General features: G+C 41.2%; 1 protein-coding gene across 3 annotated transcripts in view; it reads left to right on the top strand.

Moving 5' to 3' along the window:
- ATG5 (autophagy related 5) overlaps positions 1–26,800 on the top strand; it is a 52,538-nt gene that overhangs the window by 8,775 nt on the left and 16,963 nt on the right. For all 3 annotated transcript variants that reach the window (XM_077302958.1, XM_077302949.1, XM_077302965.1), the window contains exons 3-6: positions 2,292–2,419; positions 10,920–10,998; positions 11,853–12,015; positions 20,272–20,366. In XM_077302958.1, coding sequence (XP_077159073.1) covers positions 2,292–2,419; positions 10,920–10,998; positions 11,853–12,015; positions 20,272–20,366 — 465 coding nt within the window. The remainder of the gene's footprint in view (positions 1–2,291; positions 2,420–10,919; positions 10,999–11,852; positions 12,016–20,271; positions 20,367–26,800) is intronic.

Consider the following 26,800-nt stretch of genomic DNA (forward strand, 5'->3'; position numbering starts at 1 on the left):
CTCTTCCCTTTGTCTTAGAGTTTGTTTTGGGACCTCTTCCCTTGTTGACCCTTGCACCTCCTCTGCAAGGGCCTGAAATCTATTCTGGAGCTCCAAAGGCCCCGAGAACTGTCTCGCCCTTCGCCGTTCAGTCTTTTTCCGAACTGCCTGCAGAGTCTCCCTATTGTGGTCAATCTCCTTGTCCTCTTCAGGACTGGTTGTATTCTCTTTATTCTCTTTATTCCATGTTGCAGAGCTCTGGACTACGAACTCCTCCCCTTTCTTACTTTGGGTCAGAGTAATAATTCTGTTTTCTAATCCCCTAATCTTTTCCTCCAAAAGTCTTACCAGCTTACACTTGGGGCAGCTGTAGTCCATCTTGTCTTCTGGGAGGAAGGCAATCATGTCACACTCACTGCAGATGATGGGATGAGTGTCCTGGAGGTCCATTGTAATGTCTAGGCAGTGCAAGTACTAGGGAAATATAATCTACTGATTCTAATTGCTCGGCCAAGAACCCCAGGCCAAGAGCCCTTTGTCTCTCTCGCTCTTCGGCTCGCGCCTCTGGTGAGGAGCAGCCCTTTTTAAGCCTCCCAACAATTACCCAGCAATCACCTCACCCAGGCAGAACAATAGCCTCACCTGGTCAGCAGCAACTCTCCCCAGTAGCTCTCTCCACGTGCTCTCAGTTGTCTGAGCTCAGAAGTCTTCTATTCACTGACTTTGTGAGTTTAACCATTGTGGCAAGTCTTGCTGTTTCTATCTTTGTACTACTGAAAGCATTTAAAAAATTCTCTAGCATGTACAGGTAGACTAGCAGGAAAAAATAACATATATTTGGAATATAAGGGGAACTTAATTTTTATCAAAACTTTTGGGTCTCAGCCACATGATCACCACATAAAAGGAACCAATAAAATCATAACATCCCCAATATTTCCCATCATATTGATTAGACATTCTTCTAATTCCTTTAGGAGTTACATATAGTCTATAAAACATTTGTACCATTTTTCCCACATAATTGTTCCCACTCTTCAAAGGAAATGCTGTGATCAAAATTCTGCGTCCAGTTAATCACGCAATTTTTAACTTGTTCATCTTCCATTTCTGATTTTAATAAAAGACTTGACCTTGTAGTGGGGTTTTCCCTGTATGATTACAGTTTCAGATTGTCATATCTCTAAGTGGTTACCCCATAATTTTCAACTCAGAATTTAAGCGAAGTTATTTGCATAACTAAACCAATCAAAGTTTTCTCCTCCTAGTTTCAACTGATCCCAATTTTTAATCTGGCCATTATTAGAAATCAAATCTTGATATTTCAGAAAGTCTACTTCTTTATGTTGCAGTTACTTTAGATAAGCTTCTGCTAAATTCTAGTAGAAATTCCAGAGCCCTGAGGGGGTGAGGGGGTTACTCCAGTTCTGCTCATCTGTCTGGTCTGTGGTGACCTTGTTGAATTCACATACAATGGAAAGGAATGGGGGGGGGGGCTGAATCTGCTGCACTCCCCCCATTGGTTCCTCCCATTTTCCCCGTCTCAGAATTTTTTCCCAGAGCCCCCATGGCAGAAAATGGCTGGGGGATGGCTCTTGCAAGCAAAAGGATTCAGGCATTCAAGGAAAGGACTGTGTTCAGTGCCACAGAGCCTACCCTCCAAAGCAGCCATTTTCTCCAGTGAAAATGATCTCTAGTCTGGAGATGAGCTGTAGTTTCAGGGTATCCCCAGCCTGGCACCTCTAGCCGAGAGCTACTATACTGTTCACAGCCTGCACAAGGATTCCTTTCTTCCCAGGTTTCCCCTTGCCTTGGCAACCAGTTCCAACTCTAGGAACGCATATTCTCATGTCTTGCTAACTTCCTGGTGGTGCCTGGAGATTTCCCAAAGTTACAAGTGATCTCCAAATCACACAGATTATTTACCCTGAGGAGGATTGCTGCTTTGCGTGCTAGGCCTTATGACAGCTGAGATGAATGCTTCCTTGTTTTGCTCAAGTCAGATACCACACAGAAAAATTTAACAAGCACTTTATTTTATTAGTGATGATGTCATGAACATGTGACTCTTGGAGGTGTAGCTTAACCTAGCTTGCAGGGTTGTTGTGAGGCTAAAATGGAAAAGAGCAATGTAAGCTGCTCGGGGAAGTGGTGGGGTATAAATGAAGTATGACTAAATTAAACTTCTGGGTTTTCTAACGGCAGTAGTGCTACATTTAAAAATTAAGGCTTAAAAGTTAACGAATATTTTGACTTGAAACTACATATTCTGTTTTTTATTGGATGTATCTATTTAAACCTTTTTTTTACAGTTGCTTTTACCTAGAGTTAGCTACCTGACACTTGTAACAGACAAGGTGAAAAAACATTTTCAGAAAGTTATGAGACAAGAGGATATTGTAGAAATATGGTTTGAATATGAAGGCACACCACTGAAATGGTGAGTTTAAAATTCTGGTATGTATATTATCCACCTGCTTATTGTTATGGGGTGATCCTTATTCTAGACAAATTAGAAAAAAATCTGTGCAAGCCTTGGGAGATCAGATTTGTTGGAAATCATTATAATGAATAGAATCTTAAAAGCTTTCTTTTCCATTCCTTGTTTTTAGTTTGGATTTTTTCTTGTAAGCAACAATGATGAGAGGAGGATGGCTTTTCCCTCACTTGCACAACGTCTAAATGAATGGCAAGTTCTAAACTATGTTAATGATTAGGAGTAAGCACAGACCGGAAAATTCTGTTTTGGTTCATGGTGTTCCCAAATCCTCAATGACCCAGCAACTCCAAATGAACTGATCCGGTTCATGCTAGCCCAGTTTGCTTCTCCCCATTTAAAAGCAGGGAGAAGTCAAAAAGCAGGCTAAAAATGGCTTCCTGCCAAACAACTGATAGGACTTGAGGTCTGCTGTGATGTTTGGTGCAGCCTCACAACCTAGCAATCCCACCAAACAGCTGTTGTGTGGAGAGCAAGCTCCATGTGCAGTTGGGCCTGGGATCTGCTGGGCTGCTCCATGGCAGCCATTTTACTGCACTGGTTCCCTTTCCTTCCTTTGAAAACAGCAGGGCATTTGCACCCATCTCCTGTCAGCCTAAAATAACTGCCAGCTAAACTCCTAATCAGACAAAAATCTGTGAAAAGTTTGGGAAGCACAAACTGGAGCAATTTCATGACTTCTTTTTGGTTCATGCCCATTCATAATTATGAGTGCTAAAAAGATTGTTTGCTTGATTTCATGTTTGTGGCTAGGGGAGTTTCAGTTATGACCGATCAAGGTTGCATAATTTTAAGATCTAGTCATCAGGAATTCTCATTTCCACAAAATAAAAAATAGCATTTAGAATTTGTCCACTTTAAAGATAAAGATATAATTTGTCTCTGTATGAATATAATACTTCTGATGGCTGAATTTGAGAATGGGCTGTTTTTTCCTATACACATGCTTTAATGACATGTAAATGGCTATGACATCCTTTGACTGGTGAAATGTCACTTTAGTGGAGATCTTTGGTTGGATTTAGCATAAGAACCTTACAGGGCTGATGTAAGGATCCAAAATTTTTCTGACTGCCCCACTTCCTGTCCCACAACCACCATTTCTGATCTTGAGAAAATTATTCCTAGGTCACAGGACCCATATAGATCAGGAGGTTTCTGTGGGACAATGTAAAGGGGTGAAATAACTCCTAACACATCCTGTAAAATTTGAAGGATGATTGAAGTTCTCTAACCTTGTACTTTTCTTCAGGTGTTAATTGATCATGTTTTCTTTCTGCATTCTCACTACAACATGTTAGTTAATATCTTCTGGGGTATAAATTCTGATAGTTACAGTTAATTAACATAGTCAGTATGAGTTCACAGAACTCTTGAAACCACAATAATCACAATTTGAGTCCATGGGGATCTGCATAATAGAGAGGAGGCTTTAAACTTTCCTTACTGCATTCTGTGGTATTGCACTTCTTTCTTTTAAACTGATGTAATATAAATTCTGTAAATGTACTTCAAAGCAATCTTACAGCAAACAAGCTGTGTCCTTTAACATTAATCAACATTTATTCAATTAACATTAAAGTTCCTTCAGAATAGCTCCTCCTCCCCTCCAGTCAAATAAGTGCAAACATTTTAAAGTAGCAAATGGTTGTTTTTTGGGTATTTTTTGCAAATAGTTACATATTCACATGTATCTGGGATCAGGCCTCAGCAAATCCAGTCTGTAAGTGGCCATAGTGCCTTGACAATTCTTTGTAGCACCTGCTATTTGTCTTCAGCCATTACTTTTTAACCCTTCTGATGACCCACAGAGTTATCTCCCATAGTTGCTGCTAAGAGGCAGAACTAGGGTGCTACTCAAGATGCTGGACCCTTTTAAGTAGCTCTCCATGATGTGCCTTTTAGTCGAGACATACATCCAAAAACTGTGTCCAAGAGGAAGAGAGTGGAATGCTACTTAAGAAGTTCATCTGGCAGCTCCAGCCACAACCTTTAGGGATTTTTAGCACTCATGTCAAAAATCTTGCTTAATGGGTAGGGTTGGAAGCATTCTTAAAAGGCAGAGCTGAGGAGCATGCACAAGGAGAGAAGAGATGGGCAAACAGGGACAGACAAAAGGTAATTGTATGTATTCTGGATAGACTCTGTGTCGCTGAGTAGAAAGCACACAATAGTACATGTACTCACCGGGTTTTAAACATATTCTCCCAAGGAATTTTTTCTTTTAAAAACTCTTCTGCTTTGTACATGCTGCTGTCATATTCCAGTGTTTTACTTTTTTTTAGAATATTTATTGCCACTTTCCATGTAGAAGAAGAGTTGGTTCTTATATGCCGCTTTTCTCTACCCGAAGGAGCCTCAAAGCAGCTTACAGTTGCCTTCCCTTTCCTCTCCCCCACAACAGACACCCTGTGAGGTAGGTGAGGAAGAGAGAGTCCTGATATTACTGTTTGGTCAGAACAGCTTTATCAGTGCTGTGGCAAGCCCAAGGTCACCCAGCTGGCTGCCTGTGGGGGAGTGCGGAATCAAGCCCATATCACCAGATTAGAAATAGACACCCCTAACCACTACAACCAGCAGAAACAGTGTCACTTTGCCACTGAAAATCCATTGGAAGAGCCAGGAAAGTGCTTTGGGGGGGAAATGTCAGGAACAAGTTCAAAAGTGTACAGAATCAAACCCGGCTCACCAGATTAGAAATCTATACTCCTAACCATAAATGGACACTGTTTGGAAGGGGTAAAACCCTTTCCAGGTGCTGAAGGAGAACTGTCCAAAGGATGTAGGTATACAAAAAATTTTTTAAATGTCAAATGCCCCTGTGACAAAAAATCAGTGAACATCCATGCATCTAATGGTACTGGGATTATAGAATGAAATGATACAACTTCTGGTCAGTACATACCTGTTTCAAACCACAGGCAGGGAAACCTGTGATAATACTCCCTATGTAATATGTCCCTATGCATTGTGACTTACATAGTTTACCCTGGGATGTAGTCATTCAAGAGGTGCAATATCTTGTTTAAAATTCCTGTAAATATCTATGCCCCTTCTCCAGAAACCTGTTCAAGTCAGCTCATATAACAGTGAAAATAATGTATCTTTTATTGGTGAGTCTGGCTCCTGAATTTTTGGGTCTTGGTCCTAGATCTGGTTAAGAAATTTGTCCTTACTCCTGCATTAATTAATGCTGTAGTTGAGAAAAACCAAGCCACTGAGTAGTTGTTGTTTTTTCTGTAGCCTAAACTCTTGTTCACAACAATTGATAGTTTGGACTTTCTTGAGATTCTCTTTGCGGTAGAGAGAGAGCCAGTTTGGTGTAGTGGTTAGGAGTGCGGATTTTAATCTGGCATGCCAGGTTTGATTCTGCACTCCCCCACATGCAACCAACTTGGTGATTTTGGGCTCACCACGGCACTGATAAAACTGTTCTGACCGAGCTCTCTCAGCATCACCCACCTCACAGGGTGTCTGTTGTGGGGAGAGGAAAGGGAAGACGACTGTAAGCCGCTTTGAGCCTCGTTCGGGTAGAGAAAAGTGGCATATAAGAACCAATTCTTCTTCTTCTCTCTTCTCCTTCGTTTAACCTGGCAAATGAATGACATTCTTTAAGAACAAGCAGTGTTTCATTTTACATTTAATCTTGTTTAGCTTCTACAAGTGTACTTTGAAAAAGACATTGTTTTGATTCTCCAGCCCCTACCCCCACCATATCTCCTAATGTACTGAGATGGTAGAATGATAACAGTTGTTTATACTTTATGCAACTTAATTCCATCACCATTTTCTTAGAAGTCAGGTTTTCAGGAACTGAAAAACAATTTAAATGTCTGAAGTCATAACAGGTCAGGGTTGTGATATGTATGTAAGGAAGAAATGCATATTTCAGAAACCCTCAAGGCAGTTAAAGGTGAACAGTTTATTGTGGCATCTTTATGGCATGTGCCATGATGTGTCTGTTCATTTTCAAGATGAAACCTGTGTGTCAAAATCTGAGAACTAGCTGGATGGATTGTTGAAAAGTATTAAATGTTTGTGCTGACACCTTTGTATGATTTGAGATTCATCAATTTACTGCCTCCTAACTTTGAGTGGACTAACCAGCAGATGGTGCCAAATACCTAAGTATGTGTAAAGAAGCTACCATGTCATGTACAGTTGATCTTGTTTCTGAGGTTTGCATAGAGATTTGAATACCCCAAAAATGCCTATGCAAATAATGGCTTGAAGTATAATAATTTCTACAAATGCTGTTGTCTTTTACTTCAGTTTATTACTTGGTGTTCACAGGAAAATCAAGATGATAATTTCTGTCAATACAACTTCTCAATTGATAATTCATATAAAACAATGTTTTTCCTATACTCAAAAAAGATCTTTCCAAAGTACATGAAAACTTTCATTCACGGCTTAGTTTCATTATATCCCTCAGGCTTCTGTGACTATCAAGCTGTTTGACTGGTAGTAATTGCACTGTTTAAAATTACATTGATATTGTGGTCATTGAGACCAGCTGTAGTATTTTCATACATCTAGCAAGGCCTCTTTCCACAGGCCTTTGTGTATTTGCTAAAATTACTTTTCTCCTTTTATGGCATCAACCATACTTACTGCTACTATGAAAATCTATAAGCTGAAGTTTATAGATCTGATATTGTTTGGATCTGTTCATTAGATATTCTGTTTATCATAATTGTTTTTAAATTTGTCTACCTTATTACTTGTTCTTTGTCAGATAGAATGATTGCTAGCAGATTTGCTGATTTGTGTGTTTTTAAATTCTGCTACAGTCTTTCCAAATGTGTTTACTGGCAGATTTAGTATTAATGCTATCCATAAGTGGTATATGTTCCTACCTAAGAAACTGTATTACACTGCTTCCAGGGAAATGTTATTCTGTTTTGTAGTTGAGTACCATTTGTTCTTTGAAGAGCTGAAAAGGTGTTGAGTACCCAAGGCTTATGCTGAAATATTTAAGATGCTGGTAGCTGGTGAAGGATGGTTGCAGAGGTGAAGGGTATTGCTGCTGAGGGCGTAATTGTGTGTGGCTATTAGCTTCAGGGAGTCTGTGTCCTGACTCTGTCAGTTTAAGTATTTACCACTTTCAGTTTCTGTCAGCAACAGCCTTGAAATTTGACAAGAGCTACCAGTAAACCTGTCAGAACTTGAGGTTAGGCGTGGGACGGTATTTTTCATCCAACTAGCTTTTAAACGTCTGAAGGCCGTATGAATCTTCGTTAGAGACTCGAAGATTAATTTAGATGGAGTCCCCACTTCCAGTGGCTTTAGAAATGAGTTTTAAAATGTCTGGGTATGAGGAAAAATATAAATGTCTTACTTATATTAAATCTTACTTCTATTAAATCCATTTTAAGAATTTCTATTCTACATAACTGAAAATTTGTTGGGGCATTGGTGGTATTTTGAATTACAAATGTAGTTTGGGAACATCACACTCTGACCATAGTGTACAATGAGTACTTATGAAACGTAAGTATGAAGAACACTAGCTTTGACCTAATTACCCGCAATTACTTCCTATTTTTCTTTACATCAGCTTCTGGAAAGTTGAGACCAATGAAACTGAAGCAGTCAAATTAGCCTCAGTTGTGCTTAAATGAAAATTAGCAGAGCAGAGGAGAGATGTATGTTCTGAACAATTTGCCTTCATTATGAAGAGCCTCTTGTGGCACAGAATAGTCAAGCAGCAGACATGCTGTCTGAACCTCTACCCATGAGGCTGGGAGTTCTACCCCAGCAGCCAGCTCAAGGTTTACTCAGCCTTCCATCCTTCCGAGGTCGGTAAAATGAGTACCCAGCTTGCTGCTGGGTGGTAAATGGTAATGATTGGGGAAGGCACTGGCAAACCACCCCGTATTGAGTCTGCCATGAAAACGCTAGAGGGCATCACCCCAAGGGTCAGACATGACTTGGTGCTTGCACAGGGGATACCTTTACCTTTACCTTTTTATGAAAGTGGCTATGATTTTCTTTTTCTCAGATGTAGCATTGTGAAATTTCTGAAATTGGAAGTGTCTGCTGCTTACCTGGTTTCTGGGAACCTATCCCAGAGACCTGAAGTTTTCCCTGGAAATAACGTTTGTTAATCAGGATGATAAATACAGTAGAAACACTTGGAATGGACTCACTGGCGTAGTTGAGTTTGTACACATTGTGGAAAACTGTTTTGTTTCAACAGGCTGAGTCACATAAAGAATCTTGGAAAGAAATGAGCTTTAGGCACAGTACAAGTTACCACTTTTCTGCAGCCTCACCTCTTTGTGATGTGGACAGGGGTTTAATTCTATGAGGTTGCCAGGCAATAGGCTACTCAGCGGTTCCCAAATTTTCGGCCTGCCGCCCTCTTAACTCCCAGACTGCATGTCTAGTGCCACCACTTGCACACATACAAGCACATACTTCTTTCCTGGTGTTAGGTTATTGCAAATTCAAAACACGCTACATTGCCTACACTTCTTTATTGGTTGTCGGGCAGCAGCCATATCTTATCCTGGAAAAATATATAATATGTTAGTTCTTTGTAAAATTCATTTGTAGAAGCCGCTTTGGGTCCTCATTGGGGAGAAAGATAGGGAGAGAGAGAGAGAAGCAAGCAATGGAAAATCTCATGACCAGGAGAAAGCAGGAGAAGGCTTTTCCAGCCTCCAAAAGATGGAGACTTTTAGGGAAGGGTTGCCAACCCTGGGTTAAGAAATTCCTGGAGATCTGGGGTGGAGCCTGGGAAGGACAGAGTCTGAGAAGGAGCAGGAATATGTGCCCATCCAGCCCACCTGCAACTTACCATTTTCTTCAGGAAACAGTGTTGGTCCTGGTTAGCACTGGGATGGGAGACCACCAAGAAAGTCCAAGGTGTAGCTACTACCCAAAGGCAGGCAATGGTAAGCCACCTTGGAATGTCTCTTGCTATAGGGAAACACAGTTACAGCAGAGTCAGACTGCTGACCTCCTCCCCACAGCCCCATAGTTCCTCACTGCTCCTTATCCTTCTGTTGCCCATGGGGTCTACCCACCCACTTTGTGAACCCCTAGACTAGATGAACCTACATCAGAAGCTGAAGTGTTATGACTTCATTAGTAGCTATTGTTGGCTGCCCTTGCTCCTTAGCCAGATTTCTTGCTTCAGAAGGGATAAAAACTAAGAAACTGTCTTAGAATTACAATATAACTTTGGAAATGACCTGTTCAAACCTTTGGAATAAAAAAGAAGAAGAAGAGAAGAAGAAGAGTTGGTTCTTATATGCCGCTTTTCCCTACCCAAAGGAGGCTCAAAGCGGCTTACAGTCGCCTTCCCATTCCTCTCCCCACAACAGACACCCTGTGGGGTGGGTGAGGCTGAGAGAGCGCTGATATCACTGCCCGGCCAGAACAGTTTTATCAGTGCCGTGATGAGCCCAAGGTCACCCAGCTGGTTGCATGTGGGGGAGGGCAGAATCGAACCTGGCATGCCAGATTAGAAGTCCGCACTCGTAACCACTACACCAAACTGGCTCTCAATATTTAAAAGTTTTAATATTGTTCAAACAGTTCCTTATTTCACATTATTCTACCAGGTTTTTTCTCTGCTCCCATGATTTTTAGGAGACCAGTGTGATTTTTGGTGCTGAGGAGATTTTTGATTATCTACAGCCCATTGTCAAATCTAAGGATGAATATGAACCGGTTCATGAGCCAAAATTTGGTAAATACGTAGTCCAGTTTGCCTTCCTCAAGCATATTCTGGACTTTTGGCTGATCAGTTGTTTGGGCCATTTAAACTTAACAGCTGAGCAGTGCAGATCTAGAATCATAGAGTTAGAAGGGGCCATACAGGCCATCTAGTCCAACCCCCTGCTCAATGCAGGATCAGGCCAAAGCATCCTAAAGCATTGGAGAAAAGTGTGTATCCAACCTTTGCTTGAAGACTGCCAGTGAGGGTTCCTGTAGCTCCCCCCTGATGGCAGCCACTTAACTCTGCCCAGACAATCCCCCCCCCAATCCAAATGGGCTGTTTCGTGGCATTTTTGGCTAATTTCAGAGGGAGGCTTTTGAGGGCCAGCCTGAACGCTGAACCAAACTGGAATTTTTAGGTTCGGGCCTATCCCTACTCAAATCTAGACTGCCATTTATTTCATGGTTTGTTCTGTCCTTAAGACTCTGTGCATTTACTGGCAGCACAGAGGAATTTTTATGTAAGCTGTCCCTTCCCATAATCATTGTACGGGTAAAGAATGTGTGTGTGGGGAAAGAATGTGTGTGTGAGAGAGCATTCTAATGTGGAAATGTTTTAAATACATATTTCAAGGCACCAAGTTGGAGGGGGAGAGTTCTAGAAGCCAAATAAATAAATAAAATATTTGAAAGCATTATTGTGTTGGTAGTGGCTAGTGTTGCAATTCTAGCCATTAACTTTCTTGCCTTCTACATTTTTACCTGTTTCTAGGCATTACCCTATTGGCTTACTCTTTGATCTTCATGCATCAAATACAGCCCTTCCTTGGAGCATCACAGTACATTTTAAGGTACATTTGCCTTTGTTTTGAAGTATTTTTTAATGTATAGCTTTGATACTAAAGGTCCTCATAATAATTTCTTGTATGCATGAGGTGCAGGGTAAGAGCTGCTAAGTCAGTACATACTTTTTTAGCATATTGGCCGTCAGAACTGGGAGTTGATCTGTCTTTCCCTGCTTTAATTCATGTTCAATTCAATTAAACTCAAGCGCAAACTTGAGTTTAAAAAAAAGTATTTACCAGTCCTTGCTGTTGCAAAACCTGATGATTCCTAAAAAGACAGACTGAGCTGGTGGGACCTGTGCTTTGGGTCCAGTAATAGAATACCTATTTTATTTGGTATGCTTTCTCTCCTAGAATCATAGAGTTGGAAGGGACTTCCAAGGTCATGTAGTCCAACTCCCATACAATGCAGGATACCCACAACTACCTGCCAACCCACAGTGACCCCAGTTCCATGCCTGGATGATGCCCCCCCCCCAAAAAAAAACTTCTGGCCTTCTTGCTTAAGGAAAAGACTTAGAGGGCTTTCTTCATTTGTTTGATCTTGACCCAAAGAGTACAGCATATTGGTCTGGTTTCCTTTAGGTTGGGTTAGAAAATTGGATGAGGGGAAAGCTTTGAATGTCTTCTAAACTATATTATGGAGTTGGGGCCTTGGGAGAATGAAACATTATAGATGCAAATCATACCTTCTCTTGTGCAAAGCACCTTTAGTTCATAATTAGAAATAAAGTTTTACAAGTCTAATGAGGATTATATACCATGTTGGGTTTCATGGTACAGAAACTTATTCTACAGAAAATGTTGTTGTGTTGGTGAATCATTCCTTATTTTTATGATGATGATCCTGTTCTTTGCAGAACTTTCCAGAGAAAGATCTTCTCCATTGTCCCTCTAAAGATGTTATTGAAGCTCATTTCATGGCTTCTATAAAAGAGGCAGATGCCCTAAAACATAAAAGTCAAGTTATCAATGAAATGCAAAAAAAGGACCATAAGCAACTTTGGATGGGATTACAGAATGGTAAGATATAAAAGCATTTAAGTACCCTATATACTTAGGCCTAGTTTTTCAGCACCTTTTTTCACACTGAAAAAACCCTCCTCGGCTTATATGTGGGTATGTACGGTAATTGAAATAAAAGCTCGCTCCAACCAGCCAATCGTTGCTCTTGCAGCTTGTAGGACATCAATGGTTTGACTGAGGGACTCTGATCTTTTTTTTCACTTTGCCTTCACTTCTTCCTCTTCTTAATCACTTCTTCCAAACAATTATCTTAGTTTCTGTGGGTGAAAAGCGGGGTATAAAACCCAGCAGCTATTCATCTTCTTGACTTTTCTGTATTTGTTGGGGGGGGGGGGACGGATGGGAGATCCTGTGATGATGGAACATTTCCCACCCTTGGCTTATACGTGAGTCAATAAGTTTGCCCAGATTTTGTGGTAAAATTAGGTGCCTCAGCTTATATGCGAGTATATATGGTAGGTTGTCATGTTTATACTCTAGGAATTCTTAGTGTAATTCTCTGACGCAGGAGGACATCTTGATTGGGGTGATTCCTGAATTAATGTCAGGGACGCAGGACTAACTTTTCTACCGGTTCCTTGAGTGGGAGTCACCCTGTCCCAGTTTTGTTCCTGCCTTGATGGGGAGCACAGCTAGAAATAGGCTGCCTCATTTCCCCAAATGTTGATTCTGAATGTGTACTTACTAGTTTATTCTTGCTTTAAATCCTTTCTTCTGTTTCCCTCTCATCTCCTCTCTTCTAATTCCTTTCTGTTCTATTGGCTAGCTGCCTGATTTGGGCATAGAGCAAATGAAAAAAGCCACAGTTTTTTGATGGGAGCCATTTTGCCAGCTGCTTAGTGTCAAGCATGCAGTAGAGCTTTAAAATGCTTAATGACATGGTAGATCAGGAGAGAGAGGACAGTCTGCTTTCAGATTTAGAAATAGAGTCCCTGGTGGCACTAGAACCTGGGAAATCGGTGGTCCTAACTGGCACATTCCCAAACAGGTCTCCACCAATCATGGCAGAGCAGCAGGAACCCTAGTTGCACATCAAAAAAACAAAATAAGAGGGTGGCTCTCAGCAAGCACACTCTCTTACCAAGGCCATTTTAGTAGCTCTTTGACACCTGATTCTTTGCCTTGAGCCTTCTCAAGCCAGGCTTGTCAGCATTCAATCATGACTAAGACAAAGCAGAATTAGTTGACTGCCACCAGTGATGTATGCGACACCACTTTCTTTGCCTTCCCTGCTAGTTTTATAGCTATGTTAAAATATGTTAAAATAAATAATGAGAGATGAAATCAAAATGTTCTCTGTATATGCATATTCCTCCCTCCCCTTTGCTGCCCCCCAGTCACAGAAGGGGAGGTTGGAGAAGATGATCAGCCTGATTATGCATTTATATCCAGACAGTGAAGCTCATAGTAAAGAAGAGGCAGAGTTTCTTTCTGATGATTATGAGGACATTGAGGTTCCAGAGCTATTACAATGGTTCTTTAAAATAGAGGATTATAATTATTTACTGTCTTTAGCTGCCTTAGACTTGAAGCAAGGTCCTTTAACTAAGGGCTCTCAACCTGAGAGATCAAGAGTAAACAGGAAGGGAAATCAAAAGTTCTTTCCCCCTACTGAAGTGACTGAGAAATTATTTCCATTCCCTGAATTTTTAAAAAATAAATTAAGAGCAGGATGGGCCAAGCACTTATCTAATTGACAATGCCTGGCATTTATAAAGAAACATTATACATTTCCAAAGTATGCTGAGTCATTCCTGCAGGTTACAATTGTTGATCCTCTAGTCACTGCCCTGCAGAAACAGGGGCTTCTCTCAAAGGATGGTGAGGATGGCATCAGAGATGCAGTGACCAGAAAGGCAGACCCCGCACTCAGAAGGCCATGGCAGTAAGGGAATCTGCAATGGCCTCTATTGTGGCAAGAGCCACCATCTTTGGACACACAAGGTAATTCAGCCCATTTCTGAAAATTATGAGACTGGCAGAGAGAGCTCACAGATTACTGAAGGCAGGTGCCTCCTCTGCTGATGCTACATTAATTCATTAGTCTTCTCCACCAGCTCAGTGGCATCTGCAGTGGCGTTTATGTGGACCCTCTGACTCCAAGCCTGGTAGTCAGACAGTAATTCAAAACTCTCTGGGCTGCAGTCGGTGTCATGTGCAATGAGCCTCAGCTAGACCTCTTCCCTTTAAACCCAATCCAGGTCTATCATTGACCATTTTGATTTTAAAAAAATTATTAAAAAATAACACATTACCACTCTTCCAGGGCCATTAAAACACCCCTGTTGTGAAAGCTTGGTATAGAAGAATATTTATTTCTTGAATTTATTTCTTGGATAGCATGTAGCATAGGAAAATGAATGTTATTAGAATTTGAATAAGCCTACTTATTCAGTTACCTGATTGGGTTTTTTTTTGTTTTTTTTCCTGTTATCTTCTTGCTTATCAATTGAAAGTTAAATGTTCGTTACTGCAGTTAATTTTTAAAGTTGAGGTTATAGCTCTTGGAGTCCTGAAACTGAGACAGGGTGACTTACACTAAAGGAAGCAGGAAGGGGAAGTAAAGTTAGTCCTGCCTCCCTGAGAACAAAAGTGGGAATCACCCCAATCATGTTGTCCTCCTGACCTCAAAGAAGAATGACCCCTCTTGTTAAGTAATCAATGGCTGTTTTCTTCAGAGTGACACAGTCATAGCAGTTTATAATACCTGGAAAGGTTTTACTTTCACTTGGGGATATTTTTGACTAATTTCTAATTTCCTTTGATAAAGTTCCTCATCAAAGTCTAAGTAAACTCAACAGTTATGGGATAAGAGGACAAATCTTCTTCTGGATTAAGAACTGGCTAATAAGATACAGTGTGTATAAATGAGTAGTGTCAACAGTGGAAAATAGTAAGCAATAGGGTACTCAGGGCTCAATACTAGGTCTGATACTTTTGGAGTTGGGAGTAAGCAGTAAAGTTGATGTTTGTGGGTGACACTAAATTGTTCAAGGCGTTGAGGACTGTGAGGCACTCCAGAGGCATCTTGTTGAGACTGGTAAATGAGGTTCAACATGGGCATGTGCAAATTAATGCCCATTGTAGCCAAAACTACTAACAATAAATATATGTTGATGGGGCCTGAACTGGTGGTAAATGACCAGAAGACAGATCTTGGAGTTGTGATGGGTAACTCACTGAATATATTAACTCAGTGTACAACTGCAATAAAAAGGTAAATGCTGTGCAGAGGATTATTAGGAAGGGGATTGAAAACAAATCAGCCAGTATCATAATGCCCCTATGGTACAGCCTCATTGGGAATACTGTATAGAGTTCTGGTCACTGCATCTCAAAAAAGAGATTATAGCATTGGAAAAGATGCAGAAAAGGGCAAAAAAATGATTAAGAGGATGTAACACCTTTCCTGTAAATAAAAGTTAAAGAGGTTAGGGGTCTTTAGCTAGGAGAAACAAAGATTGAGGGGTGACATGATAGAGGTTTACAAAATTATGCATGCGATAGAGAAGGTAAAGAAAAAAGTACAGTATTTGCTGGTGTATAAGACTACTTTTTTCCTCTGAAAAACATGCCTCCAAGTGGGGGGGTCGTCCTATACATCGGGTGCACTTCAGTTGGGATAGGCATAGGTGCCCATAGTGGCCCATAGTACTGTAATGTAATGTAACAAACTCTATATTTTGAGTGGAAATGTTGGCGGGTCATCTTATACGCCCAGTCGTCTTATACGCCAGCAAATACGGGTACTTTTCTCCATTTCTCAGTACAAGAGTTTGTGGGCACTCAATGAAATTAATGAATAGTAGGCTTGGAACAGATTAAAGGAAGTACTTTTTCACCCAAAGAGTAATTCTCTTCCTTAGGAAGTGGTGGTGGTGGCTACAGACATGGACAGCTTCAAGAGGGGATTGGGTAAACAAACATATGGAGCAGTCCATGAGTGCTGTTAACCACAAGGTATAGATGGAACACCATGTCTGGAGCAATGATGCTCTGTATTCTTAGTCTTTGGGGGCAACAGTGGGAGAACTTTTGGAGTTCTGGCCCTACTGGTGAACCTCCTGATGGCATCTGGGGGTTTTTTTGCCACACGGTAACACAGATTGTTGAACTGGATGAGCCATTGACGTGATCCAACATGGCTTCTCTAGTGTTCCTAGGTTTTTTCCCCCTGTGTATTTAGTCCTACACACCATTAAATGCTACAGGAAGGTGTTAAACCTTTACATGTTTTTGAAACGGAATATTACCCCACTGTGTCTCCTTCACGTGTTTAGACATGCAACTTACTAGATGAAAGAGGTAAAAAGAATGATATATTTACACAGCCGTGATGCTACACACAGACATTTGCGGAGATTAACCCAGTTCTAGACACTGGTGCAACTGTAACAATCTCACAGGACTGTGAACTCTTATGATCTTCAGTTATTTTGTTAAAGCTAAGCATGAGTTCTAATTTACCTTGTTGGGACATCTCAGGTAACATAGGCATCAGTTATTTCTGTATAACATTTTGCCTCAGTATAGCTTTCCAAGTTTACTTTTGCTTATATTGGATCAAACTGGAAGTCAGTGTAGTAATTTGGCAGATGAATAAAAAGTGAGCTTGTGAAAGACTTCACCACTGGAAACTTAAAAGTATGCTTAAACAAAGCAGAGGGCTTAATGAAAAGCTTGCTCTTGCAGAGGTATAGTTTTGTGTAGGTGAATGTCTAAGGATTGTTTCTCTTAATGTTCTTCATTATCTGTTAACAAGGCTTGAAGCAGAAATGTGTCTGACTTGTTTGGAAGAACATTGTGGTAATCCCAAGATAAGAGGTTGCCTAGAAATGTTGGTTGCATGGGTTTCAGTGTGTGTCATTGGAAACTGCACCTGTGGAATGTAACAGATAATGTTTTGAAAGCTTTCAAATGCTAATTTTATATTTCATTACTTAGTAAAAGAGAAATAAGAAAAACTTACGAAACCAAGAGAACTTTTCAAAATACATGCTGCATCTTTCAGTATGGCTTTCATTATAGATAGGTTGATGATTTTAAACCCTTCTGTGAAACAAAATTGATGACCACAAAAAAGAAAAGAAAGTAGCAGTTGTGTTAACTGCCTAAGAGTTAATGATACATCTGCTGGTTGCTTTTTCTATGAAAGACCATATATTTTTCCTACTAATAACCTTGTAAGTTGCGTTGCATCAGACTAAATGGTTTAATACAATACATCACTAAAGGCTACTTTGTTCTTATATGTTAATGTCAATTTTGGAGACACATTTTTGGATAGCCTACTATCGTGTTATTTGTTGCTTGCTTTAATTCTAATTTTAGTTGTTGCAAAATGAAAATAATAAAAGTCTTGAGGACCTTAAACTTTGAGATGAAAATGTAGTTTGATTTTTAACAAAACAATTTACTGTTTAGAAAGTGAGCTAGAAAAGTTTCCCAGCTCAGGAGATATTGATTTTTTTACTGCATAAATCTTGTAATGAAAACACAATGCACTATTTAAAAACATACAACAGTGGGGGACAGCTATAGAGTTTTAAGTGCTTGAAATAGCACATTAATCTGATGAATTAATTTGATGAACTTAGACTGGAGCAACTCTGTCTAGGATTGCACTGCACAGCTGAGAACTCCTGAGGTGAATTCCTGTGTGAACCTGGGAGAGAGTAAAGATAGAAATAGCTCTTGCTGATTTGGGGGCAATAGAAATTTCCAGTACATTTTAGCCCCAAGTTATATTAAATCTGGAATGTCCAGTAACTGTAGGTGTTGCTGAAACAGCTACAGTCAGACTGGTAGAGTAGGAGGGCTTGTGTTTTAGTCAGTGAGGAGACTAAAAATTGTCTGATCCTTTTGACTAGTGACAAAATGGGCTGCAGACTAGCAAGAATCTCAGGACTTAACTTTTCACCCAGTTTAGACACACTTGTTTTGAAAGTGTTTTTAAAAATACCAAAAACATTGTGCTGAACCTCTTTGCCAGTTATTTTTCCCCTGGGTAGTTTGCCCCTGAGGTTTAGCCAGGCTGTGTTATTGGAGGTCAGCCTTTGGGAGGAACCAGGAGGGAATCGGGCTACAGGCAGAAAAATAGAACAGATCAGTGTCCCTTACCTGTAGATTCACCCTCACTTTTTGTGTTACATCTACTTGTGGCAGACAGATATCCAAGCCTATGAATCAGATAGCTCATATGGGCCATCCTCTTGGCCAAACTGGGGCTCTCCAGGTGTCCATGGACTACAGTTACAATGAGCCCCTACTCTAAAGTATTAGTTGGCATCTTAAACTATCATATGGTCCATCTTGAAGATTTCAGAGTAGTTCAGGTAATAACTTCTACAAGACCATCTTCACATGTTTAAGAATTTTCTGATATCTGTATGTAATGCTGGGCTGTTTTGAGATGATTTCTAAAAGACATGTATAAATTCTTAATAACTTAGCTGAATTATATTTTACTAGATTTCAAGCCCATTTTAATTTGAAATAAAATGGGCGCTAGATGGGCTGGGGGGGAGAGCCCGTCCCCGGCAGAAGCCGGAGGGAAAAGGGGGGTGGGGTAAGGAGGCTTCTGTCGGGGCGGAGATCTCCCTCGCGGTTGCGAGGGAGAGCTCAGCCCCGGCAGAAGCCGGAGGGAAAAGGGGGGCTGGGAAAGGAGGCTTCTGTCAGGGCGGAGATCTCCCTCGCGGCTGCGAGGGAGAGCTCAGCCCCGGCAGAAGCCGGAGGGAAAAGGGGGGCTGGGAAAGGAGACTCCCGCCCCCCCACCCTCCCCAAAGGCTCCCACGGCGTCCTGTCGGCCCCGGGAGCGGGCTCGCCGGGCGAGGCCGCTGCTGGGGCCGACAGAAGGCCGGCTCCCACCACCCCGACCCTCCCCCAATGGCGAACGGCGTTCTCTCGGCCTCCGGTGCGCCCTCGCTACCTCGAGGGCGCTCCGGAGGCCGAGAGAAGGCCGGCTCCCACCACCCCCACCCTCCCCCAGCGGCGAACGGCGTTCTCTTGGCCTCCGGAGCACCCTCACTGCCGCGAGGGCGCTCCGGAGGCCGAGAGAAGGCTGGCTCCCACCAGCCCCACCCTCCCCCAGCGGCGAATGGCCCCCGAAGCGCTCACCTGTCGCTGTGCGGGTGAAGCAGGGAATGGGGAGCCGCGCTTTGCGCGGCTCCCCATTGCCTGCTTCGGGCGGGATGGACACTTGGAGGGGCCAATCAGGAGCCGCTTCGCGGCTCCTGATTGGCCCCTCCGAGTTTTTATCCCGGACCGGTCCCGCCCTAACTCCTCCCCACTACCCCTTACTCCTTTATACAGTCCGTGGCGCCCGTGGTGCCACGGGCTGTGTACAGATAAATCAAAGTGTGCAGCATAAAAATAGCTAACTAAACATTACAACAATTCCATTAGTTTCCAGTTTTAAGGCTTTCTATCAGCTTTCAATGTGTAAGATGTGTTTCTCATCATAGCTTTAATTGGCAGGTGATTCCACTGCTGAACTACTTTGACTATGAACATTTTCCCCTGATATGTGTAGAATGGTACTGGCTCTCTGTCAGGAAGGAATATTTTGTAGTAGAGTAGTTCAACAGTGGAGTCAGCTGCGTAAGAAGGTTGTAAGCCCCCCGCCCCCTCCCCCCTCCGGCAGTCTTTAAGCAGCAGCTGGGCAGATATTTTTCATGGATGCTTTAGGCAGGGAGTTGGATTAGATGGCCTGTATGACTCCTTCCAACTCTGTTTTATTGCATGCATTTGCTGATTCAACAGTGTTCTTTCCCTAGTAGTATGCAAACTATATTTCCTTATCACAGGATATTTACTGTATTATACTGCAAATACTGTTGCTTGCTGCTATGGGATGAAAGATCTACTTGTTAGCTGTCTCATGTACACTTAACAATGGATAGGGGTTGTGTATCAATGTTTAGTAAGTTTTCAAAAATGTACTTAACCTTTAAGTTTAGTGTTGTGCAGAGACATGATAAACATAGTTTCTGATACACCCACATACACGATTAATTGATTGTCTGATTTAATTCTTAACTAAATAGGGATGAGTTTTTGTCTTTAGGTCAGGACAAATACAGGGAGGGACATCTGTTCCTACATACTTTCTGTTTATTTTCGCACCTCTGATTTATAAAATGTAATGATCTGCTTCAAACTCAGAGTCAAACCAACTGAAAAGATTTTTAAAAACAGTGGCTTCAATAGGACCTATTTTGGTAAAGCAACAAATAATATTATTCTAATTTTCAGACAAATATGACCAGTTTTGGGCCATAAATAGAAAACTTATGGAGTACCCTCCAGAAGATAGTGGATTTCGCTACATCCCATTTAGAATATATCAGGTAAGCATAATTTTTGTAATAAAATCCCCAGAGGTCATGGTTGCTACATTTTTAGTTGAAGTACCAATAGTCAGAAGTAAGCTTTTTTGGTGTATTACTGTTTTATGTGTTTTGCTCTGTTGTTTATCTATATTTTCTCTTTCTCTGACCTTCTGCCATATGATGGTGATGTCATCCGTTCAGTCATGTCCGACCCTCGTCGATTCTATAGGAAAGTCTTCACCATGCACCCCTGTCTCTGACTCTGCCATATATACTTTGTAACATTCTGTTATACCAATAAAGGTGGGTGCATGGATGAATTACAGTATTTGCTGGCGTATAAGACTACTTTTTCCTCCTGAAAAACTTGCCTCCAAGGGGGGGGGGGTCGTCCTATATGCCAGGTGCGCTTCAGTTGGGATAGATATAGCTGCCCATAGTGGTCCATAGTACTGTAATGTAATGTAACTAACTCTATATTTTGAGTGGAAATGTTGGGGGGTCGTCTTATACACCCAGTCGTCTTATACGCTGGCAAATACGGTAATATTGTTTTTTTAAAAAGGCTTGTTACCTTATAGGTTTAATTCCAGGTCTTCTAGTACAAAAAATATTGGGCATTTTGGCATTTTTCCTTCTAGGTACACTTTATGAGCTTTTGTGACTATATATCAGGCTTTCCCAGCCCACACTGAATGCTACTGTGATGCTACCATGGCATGGGGGCTTTCAGAATGGCAGCTGGAGAGGACCATCCCACCCTGTGCTTTCTGTTTCCGGCTCCTAGGCTAGTCTTTTAGAATTTCTTCCTTTATTTGGGCAGACAGTGGCTGGAGCTGATGTTGAGAAGTGAGTCCTTCAGTGGTAGAGGGTGGGCAGGTGGGCACTGCAACTTCATGCTACTTGCTGCTGCCATGGGCTAGGTTTCAGCTCGCACCACGGCCAGTAGTATGAGTCTGAGGTGGCCTCCCTGAGCCATACCGGACCTTGACGGGTGTGCAGGCAAGAGGCCTCATGCTACTTGCTGCTGTCATGGGTTGAAATCCAGTAGCATGTGAATGGGGCGGCCTAACTTGGCCACTCCACACCTTGGCGGATTGGTGAGTGGGCGAGAGACCTACTGCATTCTCTCACTACTTGCTGCTGCCAGTGACCTATCACTTTTGTTGGTGTGGCAGGGAGGCATGGCCATCTTACCACTTCTTGGCATCTCAAAGCCTGGAAAACATTTCTGTGTAACCGCCAAAGTCTAAAGGTTGAAGAAAGCTGCTGTATACACTTTACTAGGCTTCTTTTTTCTTCTTAATGGAAAACATTGTACATGAGCATATTACCATTGTATTCCAAAATCTTCATTAGCTTCCAGCTTGTTTGAGGCAAAAGTTCTAGGTTTTGTCTCAGAAGCTCTCAAGTCTCTAATTTTAGTATACCTAAATGTTTTATCTCTTCCCTAATGAACCTGTCCACTGCCCATTATTAAAGATTGTCATAAGAGGCCTTGATACTGCTAGCAACAGAAGCAAAGTAGGTAGTAGTTAGACACCAAGTACCTTTATGGTTGGTGTAATTTCCACAAAAGATTGACGTTGTATCTTTGTTGTTAGAAACATATTTGCATAGCACTTGAATGCTCCCCCCCCGCTTTTGATTTTCTTTGTTTTGTATTTGCCTGTTTGAATCTTCATTTTGACTCCTCTTTCTGTCTTTGATAAAAAGTATTTATTTGATTTCTATAACAGCAGACTGGCTCAGCATGGTGTACAACATAAAAGTTTAATATAGGAGTTAACACAAATAAAATTGGCACAAAAGTTATTGGCACAAATAGGTTAAAATCAGCAGTGGCATCTCATCCCTCAGAGCAGGCAAGAGTCTGGCAGTGATTTGGAGCTCTTCTACTCCATGGTAGATGATGCTAATTTAATTGTTTTCTGTTTATTAAATGTTAAGAAACTATGTTTTCCTGCAAGGTGGGCCCTAGATAGTATATAAGGAATATGTAAAGTATGCTGTAACCCTTCCCAATCAAAACAAGAATTAAATCTTAGAACTGTATTTACAGTCCACAGAAAGTACAATAAAAATAAGCAGAATGTTCTTGTCATCTTATACATTTCAGTGTCAGGCCCCTGTAGTACTTCTGAGGTCACGTCGCTCTCTGATGTCCTGGCAAACTCCACTCTCCTGTTGGGGGGCTCTAGAGGTCTCAGAATGGATTCAGCTCAGCTGTCACCTGATACTTTTGCCCTGGCAACAAAGTAGTTGACATCACTGTACAGTTCCTTCCCAATCTCCTTTCAGGAGCCTCCTTTAAGCTCTTCCCCCTCCCTGGCTCCACCCCAACTGAGGCTTTAAAGACCCTTGTTTGCCCCACCTTCTCTGCTCTGTATCCTCCTTGGCCTTGGGTGTGCTGATCCCTTTTTGGAGCCTCCAACCCCCTCTCTGGTCTCCTCATGACAGCATTCCCCCTACCATCCAAGCTTTCATGGTACTCTGGCATTCCTGGCCATTGTGCCCTGCCCAGCTCCAGACCTTTTCTCATTGCTGAGAACTGGTGTAGCTAGTTTCAGGTCATCGTCAGAGGATGGGGCATGTTGCTCATCTACTGTTCTTGTTGCAGTAGGTCCTTGGTGTCTTCTTTCCCTTAATGGTGTGGTTGGTTGGTGAGTAGCCATGACTGGAACCACATGGTATATGTGCTTCCAGCAAGTTGGAGCATGGGGACCACATCATTCAGTAAGTGAAAGAGCAGGTTGTTGGCCTATATAGTTGGGTAACTATATAGAGAGCCTCAGACTGTGGAAGGTACAGGTTCATAAAGAGAGAGATGACATTCAAGTTTGTAGGTCCTACAGAATCTTAAACATAGCTCAGAAATACATAGTGTGGGAAAAGCTGTTTAGTTTACAATCCACAAGTACCCCAAGGTCTCATTCACACACAGTGTTACCTAGAAGCGTATCCCCCATCCAGTAGGCATGCTTTTCATTTTTCTGACCCAGATGCAGAACTTTACACTTATCTTTATTAAATTGCATCTTGTTCTCATTTGCCCATTTTCCATTGTGTTCAGATCTCGTTGAACTCTGTCTCTATCTTCCGGAGTATTTGCCTGTCCTCTCAATTTGGTGTCATCTGCAAACTTGATGAGTAGTCCCTCCACCCCCTCATCTAGATCATTAATAAATATGTTAAAAAGTACCGGACCGAGCCCTGAGGTACCCCGCTACTCACCTCTCTCCAATCTGATGAAACACCATTGACAACAACTCTTTGAGTGCGGTTCTATAACCAATTCCCTATCCACCTAACTATCTGAAAATCCAGATTGCAGTCCTTCAATTTATCCATCAGAACATCATGGGGAACCTTATCAAAAGCTTTCCTAAAATCCAAGTAAACGACATCAACTGAATTTCCACGATCCAGCAAATCTGTTAACTTGGTCAAAAAAGGAAACCAGGTTGGTCTGACAGGACCTGTTGGAGACAAATCCATGCTGACTTCCTTGGATCACCAAATTGTCCTTCAGATGTTTGCAGATTGCTCCCTTTAATATCTGCTCCATTATCTTACCCACAACAGAGGTCAGACTCACTGGTCTGTAGTTTCCCAGTTCATCCTTCCTCCCTATTTTGAAGATCGGAATAACATTTGCTCTCTTCCAGTCCTTTGGGACATCTCCAGTCCTTAAAGAGGTCCCGAAGATGATGGACGAGGGTCTTGCAAGTTCTCCGGAAAGTTCTTTGAGCACTCTCGGGTGCATTTCATCCGGCCCAGGGGATTTGAACTCATCCAGTGCAGCTAAATGCCTCTCGACAACCTCTCTATCCATGTCAACCTGCCATCCAGACACTATCCTTTGGCTACTGCCATCTCTAGATGTGCCTAAACCCTTTGACCTGTGGGAAAAAACAGATGTAAAATAGGCGCTAAGCCTTTCTGCTTTCTCTGCATCTTCCGTTAGTTTGTCCATCTGCACCCAACAGTGGGCCTATTGCCTCCTTTACTTTACGTTTGGTCCTCACATAACTGAAAAATCTTTTCTTGTTACAGTGGGCTTCCCTGGCCAATCTTAGCTCACTCTCAGCTTTGGCCTTTCTGGTGATTGATCTAGAGTGCCTAGTAATCTGTAGGTACTCTTCTTTAGAGCTCTGTCCTTCCCTCCATTTCCTGAACATTTCCCTTTTCTTTCTCAGTTCCTCTTGAAGTTCTTTGTGTATCCAAATAGAGCTCCTGCAGTGTTTTCGTCTTTCTGGGATAGTCATTGATTGAGCATGCAATAGCTTTTTCCTACTTAAGGATTTGTGGCAAGTCTTTCAATTTTAAGAAAATACTTGGGATTTTTCTGCAGAACTGGGAGTTCCTCGAGCTTTGCAGTGAAAAATCACTTATCTGTTCATATTAATATAATGTAAAATTTTAATTCATATTTTTGGGCCATGTTAAGAATTAGCTGTAATTGTATTTTACCTCAGCCAGGACACAGTAAGGGCAACATATGCATTTTCTTAATTTAAAAGACAGTTTTTGTCAAAAGGCAAGCTATTTATTCTGAATTAACTGACATTTCTGAGGTCAGACACATAAAAACTGCTCTTTAGTAACCCAGCCTTAATTTTACAGTAGCATGGATCACCTGAATCTAGGAGTGCACCTGACTGCCAGACCAGATGAATTAGTAAATGGCGCCATCCTTTTGATCCATAAGTGCCCCACAGACTGCCAGTGGAATATCACATGATGCAAAGTGGCTGCACACCTCTGTACTATCAGCCTTTCAAACCATCATCTCCATCTTGTCTGAATTCAGTATCAGCTTGTTCCACCTTAGTCATTTGATTGCAACATCTAGGCATCAATTTATGTGCTTGCATCGTATTATTGCTTAATAGATTGCACCTTCATTCTTTATTTTTGGTGGGCTTTTAGTTTATTTCATGGTGTTATTAATCGAAATTGCTTCAAACAATTATTTGTGTAAAAGCAGGGTATAAATGTTCTTAAAAATTATGTATTGTTCCAGATTTTCTCATCTTGTAACAAATGATTTTGTGTGAAAATTAATGATATACGTAAATGTAACATAATTTAATGTGCAATATAAATATAAATTGATATGTGAGGGGATGGTGGGTAAGTGCAGAAACCAGTAGTAAACTAGACCACAGGCATCTACAGCAGATGCAGTTGCTTCATATATGGCACTTGGAGTTCTTTTAAGAGTGTCCAGCTTCATATCTTTTTGTTGACCACTATCCAAACAGTCTAACTTTTATTCAAGGGTTGTTGAAAAGGAAACTTTATTTATGCTTTATATGGATGGTCACTGCTTGAGAATAGCGGGCCAGTTCTAACTGTCCAGGCCTCGATAACATGACTCCCTGTACCTCAGAATTGCAGTTGTAGGTTTAGTTGGTTCACTCTGTCATTGCTGCAGGCTGTTTAGCTTAGATGCATATTAAGGTTATGGAAAGAGAAGTAACTTGAATAAACCATAAATCATTTTTGGGTGGCATTTTGAAGGATGTTGGCAGTAAATTTCTAAGCACTGTGTGGGAGACTCAGTCCAAACAGCTACCATAGTTTATCTATAGGCCTTGAAATAATGTTTCTCTTAATCATATAGGAGGTTGGTAAAGTTACATTTGTTCTTTACAAAATAACTTGCCAAATGAAAGGATGTGAGGAAGACATGGGCTGTTGCCCACATGATTAGGGAAATTGTCCCCAAACTATTTGTGACCAAAAAAATTTTTTGGCATCATTGTCTAGACACAATTGTAATAAACCTTACTACATAAAAATAAAAACATTTAGCTTCATTCCAGATGTGTGTATAATTCTAATGTCTGCCCTTAATTCAACCACAGTCTATGAGACATTCATAGTATTTAGGTTAAGTATTACTGACATTACTTTGATACTGTTAGACATAATGATAACATGTTGCTAAATAACAGACCATGACAACTAAAGGCTTCCGCTATGGGTGTGCTACATGTGTATTTGTTTCAGATTTTAAAGAACTATATAATGATTAGTTTTCAAAAGAACAGCAGAGCTTCAAAGTTCAATAGCTTTAAAATATCCACACTTCTAAGTTAAAATGACTGTAGCTTAATCTTTATATGGATCATATTTCCAGTTGTTGGCTGTATAGGATGATAAATGAAAAATCATTCAGTAAGCAAGAGTACATTTTGTTCATTAAAAACTTCTAAACGTATTTTACATCAGTTTCTGGGGAACTGAAAGCCATAACTGTCCCAGAATTTTTCATGAATATAGGTTGAAGAGATTGCAGATAGGATTGCCAGCACTGAACAATTGTGATCTGGTAGACATTTGGCTCATGCTGCACAAGGCAGGTTAAGGTGGGAAGGAAGCTAATTCTGATTGTATGCAGCTATTTTAAAAAGAGTGGGGATAAATGTTTTATTCTGTGTGAG

The sequence above is a fragment of the Paroedura picta genome, chromosome 1 (assembly GCF_049243985.1).
Source record: "Paroedura picta isolate Pp20150507F chromosome 1, Ppicta_v3.0, whole genome shotgun sequence".
In the NCBI taxonomy this organism is placed as follows: Eukaryota; Metazoa; Chordata; class Lepidosauria; order Squamata; family Gekkonidae; genus Paroedura; species Paroedura picta.